General features: G+C 40.0%; 1 protein-coding gene across 8 annotated transcripts in view; it reads right to left on the minus strand.

Annotated features, from left to right (window-relative positions):
* sptlc1 (serine palmitoyltransferase, long chain base subunit 1) overlaps positions 1 to 8,198 on the minus strand; it is a 68,123-nt gene extending 59,925 nt beyond the window's left edge. For 7 of the 8 annotated variants that reach the window (XR_009802443.1, XM_061876750.1, XM_061876747.1 and 4 more), the window contains exons 1-2: positions 8,056 to 8,198; positions 5,155 to 5,262 (exon numbers count right to left, since the gene is read on the minus strand). Coding sequence is in view for 7 of the 8 variants with exons in the window: in XM_061876750.1 (XP_061732734.1) it covers positions 5,155 to 5,262; positions 8,056 to 8,160 (213 nt within the window). In the remaining variant the exon portion in view is untranslated. The remainder of the gene's footprint in view (positions 1 to 5,154; positions 5,263 to 8,055) is intronic. The other variant, XM_061876749.1, reaches the window with a different exon arrangement.
* Positions 8,199 to 13,051: the final 4,853 nt, after the last annotated feature.

Below are 13,051 nucleotides of genomic sequence, written 5' to 3' on the forward strand. Positions count from 1 at the left end.
TCTCGCTTCAAACAGGGAGAAACATGTCTCACTCTCAGCACCTGAATGCATTTAATTAACAGTAGAAATAACTGAACGCAATGAGCAATCTTCTCAGTCATTCACAGTCTATGTCTCGGTGGGCAAAGAGCTTTTTACGTATGAAATATAAAAATTGCCAATCGAATCATAATAGCAATTTTGGAGAGAAAAATCTCAGTTAGGTTTTTTCTCTAAATTGTGCAGCCTTAATGAACAATGTTAACGATATGAAGGCAATTGAATGTGATGAAAAAAAATTAAAACGATGCTATCAGCTGTTTAAAGTACCCTAAAGCTGCCAAAAATTATTGGACGATGCAGGCACTCAGACGTTGCAATTTTGGACTATATTACAAACTTGGTGAAATTTGGAAACGCTGTCTGCGCTGATGGTGAAGTATGATACATTTGAGGGCCAGAAATAGACAATTGGAGTGAAAAGTTCATATTTATTTTCGCTCAGCCTATCGCAAATGTTATAATCTGGATTGTTTTCCCTTGCTGCAAGCGACATGTGGCAAAGTCGCTGCTTTGACACGCTCCCAGAAAATAGTGCAGTGAAGAGGGAACAAACTCCTTCCCTGTCTCTTATGAACATACACCAATTGTGGATTGACTTTTGTTGGACTGACTGGTTGTGCTATCACGTTTGCGAGAGCACTAAGGTCGCAGAACAAAACACGCTGCAGGTTAACATACTCATATGCATCCACGAAAAATACACACCACACACATGCATACCCCACCCTACATCCCATGCCTTCAACGCTTCACCTAGGGCTGGGCGATAGATCGATGTACGCGATATATCGCGGTTTGCCTCTGTGCGATATAGAAAATGACTATATCGTGATATTCAAGTATACGTTCTCACGCAGTTGCTTTTAGCTGCGGGCATTACACTACAGGCTCTTCTCACTCTGATGTCTCTCCTTCTCAAAGACAAGCGCACCTTCTTACATACGTCACATACTGTCACGTCATATGTCACATACGTATACGCCCTCGCGGAGCAGAGAGGTAACAGCATGGGTAACGTTAGCTGTGATGCTAGTGGTAATATGAGAAAAAGAAGGTGCGAATCTGGTAACAAATAAAGGAAGAATTAATTCCCGAGAAAAACAGCAGGGGGTCCATCGTCTTGCGGTGGTTTGGCTTCAAGTGGGAATATGTCAAACTGGCAACCACAATTTGTCAAGTGTGGTGCTAAAGCGTTGCTACCAAAAGTACCATTACTGCTAATATGTAGCATCATTTGAAAAGTCACCAGCTAGAGAATGAAGAGTTTTTACTCCGTATGTCAACATTTCCGTCCGGTGCCACACGGCCACAAAATCATGCACAAAAGTGCACTTTATTTGTTTTAAACTATTGTAGTGGCGTTCTGTGTAAAAAGTGCACTTTATTTTAGTGTTGTTTTGATAGGTCATCTTAGTGACATCTTGCACAAAAGTACACTAATAGCTTGTTTTAAAATGCCTCTGACAATCATGTACTTTCTGTTTTGGAAATGGCATGAATGTTTGTGCCACTGCTTAATAACTATAATAAATACAGTTTTGGTCAATTGACTTAGTTGTGATTTCCCTCTCTGCATGAAAGTTTAAAATGAGCATATATTAATGCAGTATGAACAAGAATGTTCTAATGTAGACACATAGAATCATCATACTGCTGTGATTATAAGTATCAAGTGTTCATTCAAGGCAAAGGCAAAATATCGAGAAATATATTCATGTATCGCGATATGGCATAATAATATCGAGATATTAAAAAAAAGGCCATATCGCCCAGACCTAGCCTCACCCCACCTAGTATGACAAAAAACAGAGCAGCACCCTTAGTAGCTGGCAGCTTCGGGGCAGATGCCGCCCCTTCACTCCTTGTTTGAGTTGTATGTTGAAATATTTTTAAGTGCTTTGCTGTACAGTTTTTTGTCACTCCAGATTGGGCCCTCCCAAAAAGAGACAAGTCTGAGATTAACTTTTTTTTTTTTACTTATCCTGCCCCAGCGTCTACCTTTTTCTCACCATTTACAGGGCGCCGTAAGTGGCGACCCACCAGCGCTCCGGTTTTTTTACCCTCTACAATGTGTGTCTAATCTTGAATGGGTTTGTCCCAATAATGAAATTTCATTGTACTTGTGACATTGGCAATAAAGATCCATCCATCCATAAAGATAGAGAAAAAGAACAAGTTTATTGACTTCAATGGTGGGATGCCCAAATTTTCGGGACTTATGCAGATCCCAAATACACAATAGCAGAAACCAATAGGTAATAAAAGTTGGGTTTGCATAATATTGCAAAACAAAACGCCACATTTTATATCTCCTAATAGGTGCCATTCTGTATAATTCTGAATAATACACATAATGTTGAAAGCACAGTACGTCTGACAACGCTAGCTGTAATGCGCTGACAATCCAACAAGCGATGCAGCTTTGTAGCTTAACAAAGTAGTATGGAAGCTGTGTCATTTAGACAGATTTCGAGTGCCTTGTGTAATGTTCTATATTCTCAATGAAAAATCTAAATTCTGGGCTTACTTGCTTACCTGTACTTGCTGGCATCATTTATTGAACAAAAACCGTCAGCCTGCAGTCCACATGTATTTTTTATGTATGCCTGCCGTCTACTGGTCACACCTATCATTACACCGTGTACCAAATACAATCGTTTCGAGGTCAGTAAGCACAACCAAAATTAATCTGTACATTAGGCACACCTGGTTATAAGGCGCACTGTCGATTTTTGAGAAAATTAAAGGTTTTTAAGTCCGCCAAGTAGTCTGAAAAATACAATATTGTTTGTTACAGAACGCTGAGGTATTGTACAGCTGGATGCAGTCTGGAATTAGATTTTGGGTATGGGGGTAGAGGGAATTTACACAACCTGCGCATCAATGGACACGTGCATGTGCACAGCAAAGCCACCCCTAATGCGGGCAAGACGTTCCATCTTTTTGGAACTTAGAGGCGGTCATTGAATACACAGCCCAGCAACTCCTCTCCTTTCTTGATTGGCCACTTTTAACACCAACTGTCTCTTGGTCAGAGCAAATCGGAGGGGGCATGTGTGACCTTGCTGAAGATTGGGGTCTCAATATTAGTGTATTTTGTCATCTAATATTATGTTTTACACTACAACCTATTAAGCAATGAAATTACTGTTTATTATATGAAGTAAACGCAAAAAAATTGAGATCTTTCAGAACAACCTTTAACAACTTGATCTCATCAAAGATAACCTTTTTCGACTGGTAAAATGTTTTTTCCTGGATACATGCTCCCCAAGTAATTGCAATGTTGCATTGTATGGACCAGGGGTGCCCATTACGTCGATCACGAGCTACCGGTCAATCGTGGAGGCTGTGTCAGTCGATCACCAGCCAGGCATTAAAAAAATAGTCCTTAAAATTAGCGATCATCAATCTTCACTATGACGTGACTTTCATCACTTGATTGACATTTGCGGCACCCGAGGATTTTGTGAGAGGACGCTGGCTGCTGCGAGCTCAGTATTAAAAAAAACAACAGACAGGAAAGCGAGGAACACTTTTTATTTCAACAGATTCTCACGCCATACACGCCGTCAAAAGCCTAAAGACCGACTGCACAGTTCCTGTCTTCACAATTAAACGGCTGCTCTATCCTGCCTGCGCTAACAAAATAAGAGTCTCAGAAAGCTAGCGCACATAAACTAGGAAGCTACGGAGTTTGCCGTCATTGTGTTTATTGTATGGAAGCTGGACAAATAAGATGCCAAAAACAACCACTTTCATGTAGTACTGGACAGAAACGAGGACTTTTTTTCACCTCCATAATGTAAATTCGAAAATGTGGAAGTTATCAGCACAACTGTCAATCCTGTCTGATTCCAGTCAATGCAAGTAATTAGAATCAGGTAATACACTTATTTATATTCTTGTCTTCATGAAAGAAATTAATCTATATATTATGGTTATGGTTTATTTCAAACTAGCACACAGATAAAACATAATTCATGCTTGTATTTTTATTAAACATTTTTCACATGTTAACAAAAAACAACTGATTCATAAAGAAAAATATATACTTATGAATATATCTACACATATAAATATAATATATATACAAACCCTGTTTCCATATGAGTTGGGAAATTGTGTTAGATGAAAATATAAACGGAATACAATGATTTGCAAATAATTTTCAACCCATATTCAGTTGAATATGCTACAAAGACAACATATTTGATGTTCAAATTGATTAACTTTTTTTTTTTTTTTTTTTTCAAATAATCATTAACTTTAGAATTTGATGCCAGCAACACGTGACAAAGAAGTTGGGAAAGGTGGCAATAAATACTGATAAAGTTGAGTTGTATATATATATATATATATATATATATATATATATATATATATATATATTGAACAACTGGAACACCTGAGAACAGAACAGCAATACGGCATTTTCTGCTCAAACTCTACACTCACTCTCAGTTGTTTTAATGCCCCAATCAAGTCGGTCGACCATCATGCCAAATAAGCCACAAACAAGAAAAACGGATATGACATCATATGCAACCCAACAATATAATGGGTTATTCTGTCTAAACTTTAGACTCTAAACACTACAATTCTTTAGAATGGACACAGTTTGAAGGTAACTTCCATCAGATTGGCTCTGACCAAGAAACAGCACTCGTTTAAAGCTACCAATCAGAAAGGGAGGGAATTGCCGGGTCATCTAATCAATGCTGGGCGCTAGGTGCGAAAAGGGTGGAGCGCTGCACGTGTAGAGAAATACATTCTGAGTGCAAATTCTGAGTGCTAATTTTACACACAAGCGTAAAATGTGTCCATGCACGCGCAAAATGTGTCCAAGCGAAAAATTTATTTGAGGAGCCATGCCCACATGTACCCCGCCCTCTGCCCGAATGCAGTTGCGATATGCTGCAGCACCTCACGCGAGCCCGAAAGGGATAAGCGGTAGAAAATCGATGGTTTTGCCACTGTTTTGACACCACAAATTTTCCCTACTATTACATGTGTGCATATGATGGTCAGTTTCAAAAGCTCAATCTCCCACATCCATGCACAATCACATATGCACACACTTGCGCACAAACACACACAAAGCCCTGTTACCTTCTCAGTGAGTTTATTAGTCTCATGTAGTCTGTAGGTTTTCGAGAAGAGAAGTCTGATGATCCATAAAATGAGGATTCCTTCCAAAATTAGGTGATAAGATGGAGCCTAAAAAGACAGTTAGATGTATATTCAGCAGATGTATAATTATCTGATTGTGGAAGAGAGTGTCCTATAAAACAAGAGGCTGTGTTTAAAAATTCCAATCTATGTTTCTCTACCTTTTTCAATCGGATCAATGGCTGCACAGTACAAAACATGCATTAAGTCACAATCTGATTGATCAGTTTATGTATTATGTAGGGCTGCAACAAGTATTTTGATTAGAAAATGGTATTTATGTTATTCTGCTTTGATTAATTGTTTAATGAGTGTAACTAATAACAACTTAAAATTGATTAGATCTGGACCGTATGGAGTGCCCGGAATTTTCAATAAAAGGGAACGGCTACTGCAATAGAGTGCACCTGGAAACGGTGGTGTGTGAGTTCAGTGATCTGCGTGACTGCGAACAACAGACTGTTTTTAAGAATATCACTGTTTTGTGTTTTTACACTATCGCCAGTGCTGTATAACAGAACCCATCAATAATTAGCGTGTGAGCACTGAGTCAGCGCCAAAGAACACCTGCTGTCTATGAAAAATATTTTCAATGTTTATTTTCATATATTTACTTAACCATGGAAGCCTGTCACTAATGCAGATTTGACACATTCAGTTCCCCTTCGCTCATAATAAACAAATGATAATGGAAGTATGGCAGTGTAACATAAGTGTAGGTGTGGCGTAACTCCACTTCAAAACACACCTCATACACAGAGGGTTTGCCAGAGAACGAGACGTAGTAGAAATGATCTGTGATTCACTTTATAGCCACTTTGTCGCTTTATTTGGGGAATAGTGGTACATATTAAAAGTGAAAGATAGGTGTACCCTGTGTCTAGCATTTATAAAGTAATCAAATACAAGCAGTGACAAAGGTACACGTGACAGTGGAAATCCACCACCAGAAGCCCGTGGACTATGCTTTACTACAGCGTTCAGAAAACCCGCAAAAGCCTGCATGCGAACCTTTATCACTTCTATAAGCGCAAAAAAAACAGCTTTGAGACACTCTTCTGTCGTTTGGCAACACTTTGAACACTATTGCTCTCTTTACCTGGAATGCAAAGTGTGGCCTGGGGGCCATTTGCTAAATGCAGCTCTGAAAAAAAAAAAAAAAAAAAATACAACAAAAATGGAAACGAATTTGTAAAAAGGCATATCGTAATGAGAAAAGGCTCAAGTGTTGATACAACAAGACATGTCTTTAAATATGTTTTAGCTTTTTTATTAGTCTAGTTCATTACTACAAGTTAAGTGACATCATGCTACCACCATATTGAAAGAATATTAAAAAAAGTATTGTTTGTTTTATATACTTTAAGGCTGCACACCACTGCAGTGTTCTTTCAGGGTGTAAAATAGTTTAATATTGCTGTTATTTATGAGCACAGTATTGTTTGCTCTGACATACTGGTAGGTTGTAGAATACAGCTGTTCTTTTTTAAGTATAGTTAGTTTCATCTTCAGGGTTTCCCACACATTCATTTATTTGTGGCGGCCCGCCACGAAAGAATCACGGTCGCCACAAATAAAAAATTTGAAAAATAAATAAATAAATAAATATGTTATTTTTTCTTTTTTTTTCGGCTTTTGACTCGCTCGACCGCTCATAAAAGCAATGGGACTCTGTCTGTGAATGGAGGAGCTTGTAGTTACATATTATGTAAATATGTAAATATTTTATAAATATGTACATAAAGTGTTGTAATTATATTCCAACTCTGCGTTCTTCTTGGTCATCGCCGCCGCCACTGCCTCACCCCCCCGCCCCCACCAAACCACACCGCCACAAATAGATGCCTGACCTGTGGGAAACACTAGATCTTGGCAGCTGATACTGCGATTTGAATTCTGTGCAAAATGATGTTGAATCACTATATTCTTAAATACTTGATACTTGAAAACACTGTTCAATACAATAGTTAATTAAAAAGTATGAGCTCAGTATTTTTTAATGGTAATGAATAAGTATCCAGACTGGTGGAAATTCATAGGTATCTGTATCGACTACTAAAATTCTGGTATTGTGATAATCCTAGTTCAGACTACATTTATGATCCTAGTTTTTTATTGCTGATATTTTAAAACGTGTTCACATATGTGAGATAACCAACCAGCACCAGATTTGATTGTTTTATTCATCTATTATAGAGTCAATATAAATTCCTAATTTGTTGTACAATTTTTACTTTCATGGGATGTATCAGTGAGAAGTATTGCCTCATCTGTGATAAATTAGTTGATAACAGTAACATACGTTGCTTACATCATTTAAGGTGTACATGTACTCCACAGTTTCAACTTGCTTTAAGTTAGTGATAATTTACAAATGGTCACCAAATGAAGAAAGATCTTAAACACAATTTGAGAGTAACCAAAGACTTTTTGAATGACTAAAAGTTTATATTTTTCGATAGTCAAGTCTGTCACCCAATAAAAACTTAGTACGGAAGTGCAAGAAAACTGACGGAAGCCGAGAAGAATCTGCTTATACCGTCGAAACGACACTATAAAACGCCTTAATTTATTCAACATAAATATATTTTCCATTGTAATCGAAATACGCATTCATCAGTGCTTAAAATAAAAAAATATAATAATTTAATAAAACGGATACAGAAAAGTGTATCTTAGGTACCACCTAGTAGGTGGTGTCTTTTGTGACATGATGGTACAAAAAGACGGAAATAGCATCAGTTCCACATACTTCCTGACAACTATCTAGCAGAAACAATAGCAACATGTAGCCAGACACCGAATAGTATCAAACTGTGTTGGAAAAAGAAACAAAATTACCTCGTACAAGGCTTGCACCATTTCAACCAACACCCACTGCTGTCCAGACGCCATGTTTATTTCCTGTATGACGTCATCGGTCAAGCGATACCGATCGTCACACATAGCGATACCAATGTTTACAATACCGGTGTCGATGTTTATACTGTATTGCAATGTCGATATTTGCATTTACCCAGCTGTGTCTCCCGGTCTCCAGACAAGCAATTAGAACAGTGGTTCTTAACCTTTTTGGAGGTACCGAACCCCACCAGTTTTATATGCGCCTTCACCGAACCCTTAGTGAAAAATGAAACTTTTTTTTTTTTCAAATTCAAGACAAAGTTATGTTTTTGTTTTTTTTACTGGTGCAAAAAATAAACACCACCTTGTTCAAAGAACAACACAAACAGTGCATGAACTCACAACAAATTACACACCTGCAAATCTGATGGAAAATTAGAGGTAAAATTGTTTGGGGGTATCCATAATACGGCGATAGGGAGAAGTTTCTATTTACACGATGAGTCGGGTGTGTCTTGACCTCAGCGGAGAAAAGGCTCCACCGAACCCCTAGGGTTCGATCGAACCCAGGTTAAGAACCACTGAATTAGAATGAATTACGTGACATTTTCTCCATCCACCTTATCTGTGTAAATAAGGTATTTAACTTGATATGGTGTAGAAGTATAGATTGAAACCTTTATTAATTAATCAATTCATGGTAATTACTTTGTGCCCTTTTAAAGCAATGTAATAACACGTCTCTCTTGCCAACACAGTTGTATTGTTTGCAAACTAGCTTGTTTGTATAAAAAAAGAGTTAACTATAAACATATATTTTAGCTGTAAATAAATCAATGTGGTGTTTGATTTGACAACTTATATGTATTCAATCGGCCATCCTAAGCTGTTTAATTTGGTATCAAATGGGTAATAAAATTTAGGGTATCGCCCATTAATTGAAAAATTATGTCGGGCTCTTAAAATGAACTTGACATGATGTTTGTACATGTATACAATTACTTCATGTACTAAACAAGTGCACTACACAAATATTAATGTAATATACTACCATGTAATTCTACACATGCTTGCACTGTATTGTATAAAGTAGCAAAAAGTCATACCTGGGGAAAAAAAAAAAAGTAAACAAACTTTCCAGGAAAATTATTTGTAAAAGTCAAAGTTTATTGCCGAAAATTGACATGAATATCTTGGAGTGGCTAATATATATCATACTTAAGTACACACAAATAATACTAAAGTATGAAATGTACATATACAGGTAAAAAATAAAAGTGTTGCTTAAAGGGGAACTGCACTTTTTGTGTCTGTCATTCACAGTCCCTATGTAAGACAACCACACGTTTTTCATTTGTTCATGCATTTGAATTTGAAAATAAATGCTAGCAAAAGTCAGCTAACAATGAAGGTATGGGTATTCACTGTATTCTGCCTATAAAAGGCACTTAAAAACATCCAAAAACTACCATCCATGTTTCATACACCCACTGTAAGTATATGTTTAATGTAGTAACAGGCACATGCATATTCAAATGCAATATTTTGTTCATTTTAAGCATACGGCAGCGCATTAATTTCACAGACGCTTTACAACGTTCGCTATTTCCTTCAACAAAAACTACTACTAATCATGGCAGACTTTGTGAGAGATAACAACGGCTACTTTGAGACAAAAGATGATCCACAAGATCCAACTGATGGGTGGTGTATGTCTTCCCGTTGGGGGGAGGAGAGTGGGGGGTGAAGGTGGCTGCAAACGTGCGTGTTTTTGTATCTTAAGTTGAATTTCAAAATTAACTTACAACCTCTCGGGTTAGGGCCACAACCGTCTGCTATACAAGTGAGAGGCATTTTTGATTATCTAGAATCTAGAACTTTTAACACAAGAGGCGACGCAGCAGCTCACTGGCTCAGTACGAACACAATGCCGTTGTGTACAGACTAGACAAAGGCACAGATATTGACTTCTGCTCCATAATTATTTTAAGTTGCTGAATATCATTAGCTCCCTCTTTTGACACTTTTCCTTCGACTCACTTCTACACGCGCTACATTGGTGACCCCGAAGTCAGTCCTGCTGAAGTTTCAGGTCATCCTTTAAAGCGACATGGCAAATTCCCCATTCCCAAATTGCTGAGAGTTTTGGAAGTCGTCTGCGACAACATGGTTTGCATAGGCTGAAGCCCAGTTCGCCATTTGTGGTATTACGGATGATGCCATGCGCTATTACCACGTGTCGGCGCTCGGGAGTTACACAGTGGCCAGAGCAGTAAGCGTTATTACATCCCCTTTTGCCCAGGACAAATATGAGGGGCTCAAAGCTTAGGTCTTCAACATTTTTGAACTGTCACGGTCAATACGAGCTCGACGTTCTCCTTGCGATTCAAGGCATGGGAGACAGCTGGCCCTCTGGACACATGGAGATTATGTTGAACCTGCTGGGTAAAGAGGAGCCGAATTTATTCTTCATAGAGTTGTTTTTGCGACACATGCCACCATATATCCAACAGCGCTTACTAATACAGTTATTACCGACCCACGTGCTTTGGCATAGGAAGTGGAGGCTCAAGCAGGGCCATTCCCTTGCCGTCGAAGGCAGAAGTCATTTCTGGTTTGCCCCGCCCACGAGAATTTTTCGAGATGGTCACATTTTACCAACGGTTCATCTGTCAAGTAGCCCACATCATGTGCCCGCTGTACAAGGTCCAACGGGGTAAGTACCCATACGAGGATGTCGACTGGACAGCTAAGAGGGACAAGGCTTTCGAAGACACCAAGGTTGCGTTGTGCCGGGCTGCTATGTTGATCCATCCGTCCCCAAAAGCCCCAGTCGCTATCACTACAAATGCATCAGATTACGCCAGAGGCGCTGTGCCGGAACAGTGGGTCGACAGCACCTGGTACCCACTTGCCTTTTTCAGCTGTCAGGTGGTTCCCAGGGAGCATAAATACAGCTCCCTTATCCCAGTTGGCTGGCGGCAGGTTGTTTTTACACAGTCTCTCCCACCGGCATCTACGAGGGTGGTGGCTCAGAAGTTTGTCTGCAGGGGGGTGAAAGAGGACGTACGGACCTTGGTCTACTCATTTGTGTCCTGTTTCACCGATTTCCTCATGATGGTGGACAGGATGGCCTGCAGGCTGGAAGCCGTTTTCCTTACGTCAACATTAGGCTTTGACGTGGCTTGGGCGTATGTTGGCGCTTGGGTCGCACGCTATGGAACCCCGTCTGATCTCTCCTCTTACCGCGGTGCGCAGTTTACCTTAGAGATCTAGAACGCCTTTGCCGAAGGGCTGTGGGTAGAGCTGCATCACACTACCGCTTATCACCACCAGGCTAATGGTTTGTGTGACTGACGATAACTGGGTGGACAAACTTCCCTGGGTCATGCTAGGCCTAAGGAAGACCTGCAGTCCTCGTCTGCCGAGTTCGTCTACAACCAGGTGCTGCAAGTTCCCGGGGATTTCATTCCTGTGGCCAATGCAGTCTGGTACATTGCCTAGACCCGAGGGAGGCAGCCAGGCCCTTCACACCCGTCCCTACACTACAGCATGGTACCCCTTCTTCTCGGTTGCCCCCGAGCCTGCGCATTTTTTTTTTATTCATCACGATACCCACCGTGGACCCTTGCACCCCCCCTACGACGAGCCCTTTAAGGTCCTACAACGCGGCGATAAGAGCATGGTCGTGGAAGTTGGGGGCAGACCTGAGACTATTTCCATCCATTGGATCAAGCCGGCCCATGTAGATGTGTCAAGGCCATTTGAATTGGCCGAGGCCCCACGCCGCAGCCGCCCCACTTCCTAAATCTAATCGGGGTGTCCTCTGGCCTGTTAGCACAATTGCCCACTTGCCATTGGGGCCGTCCTAATATGCCCGCCACATATTTCCCCCTTTCGGCCTGACTGTCTCTACCCGCCGTGGTTTGGCCACTATGCCTACCGTGAGCAAGGATTTTGACTACTTCGTACAGAACATGACACACTTTTAATGTGTAACAACAGATTCATTAATTTTCAATCACTTAATTAACTTCAATTTACAAATAGAACACAGCAAGTGTAATGCAAAATGTTGTTGTCGTGTGAACCAGGAAATACTTAAAGCCAGGCTTTTTCTTCCTTGTTTACAAGACGCCTGAAAAAAGAAGCCAATCATATACCTTCTTTTCCTTCGCAGTGATTGGCGTGCAGCATCACAGTCTTTCTTGTAGCCATTGGCTGCTGAAACGACACGAAAAGTAACGAGTAGAGACAATGCTCATTAAAAAAATGTATCACATTTATATATATGTATAAATTTGCTTTTGAAAATATAGTGAGGTAAACATAAAAGTGCCTAACACAAAGATAAAAACGACTTATGTTCAGCAACAAAGTATAGTTTGTAAATATGTAATTTCCCCTACGTTTCCAAAAAACTATAGTCATTTGACCCAAAAAAAGTAAGAGAGAACAAGCCATATGGTAGTACTGTTTCAAGTGTACGGCACCAAGAAAAACTCAACATGCCCAACAACTCAGCGATGCCATTTGACAACAAATGCAACTATGTTTATATTACTGTACACATATTTAACCTAGGTGGTTTGGCCAAATGCCTTTATACCATTGGGTAAGGGAGAGGCAAACCCTGGTCGTCCGTATGAAAGGCGAGTGTGCTGACCACCACCAAGCTAAAAACTGGTCTGTACTCAGCAGCCAGCACAATCTTGAAAGGGAGTGGCTGGCCCCTGCTACACATATACAACTTAATACAGGGATGCACAAAATAAAACCCAGGGGACATTTGCGGCCCACAGCTCAGTTTTTATTTGCGCAATACATTTACCAGATTAACAACATTTTTAGTTGTTAGCCTGAACACTTGTATTGGCTTTATTAAAAGGTGAATATGGCATTGGTCCAAGCGACCATGCAGCTCCTGCTGGGAAATGTTTTGACACACCCGCGGTACGGTAGAACTACGTGTTTCAGCATACAAGAACACTCA

The sequence above is a fragment of the Nerophis ophidion genome, linkage group LG17 (genome assembly GCF_033978795.1).
Source record: "Nerophis ophidion isolate RoL-2023_Sa linkage group LG17, RoL_Noph_v1.0, whole genome shotgun sequence".
Lineage (NCBI taxonomy): Eukaryota > Metazoa > Chordata > Actinopteri > Syngnathiformes > Syngnathidae > Nerophis > Nerophis ophidion.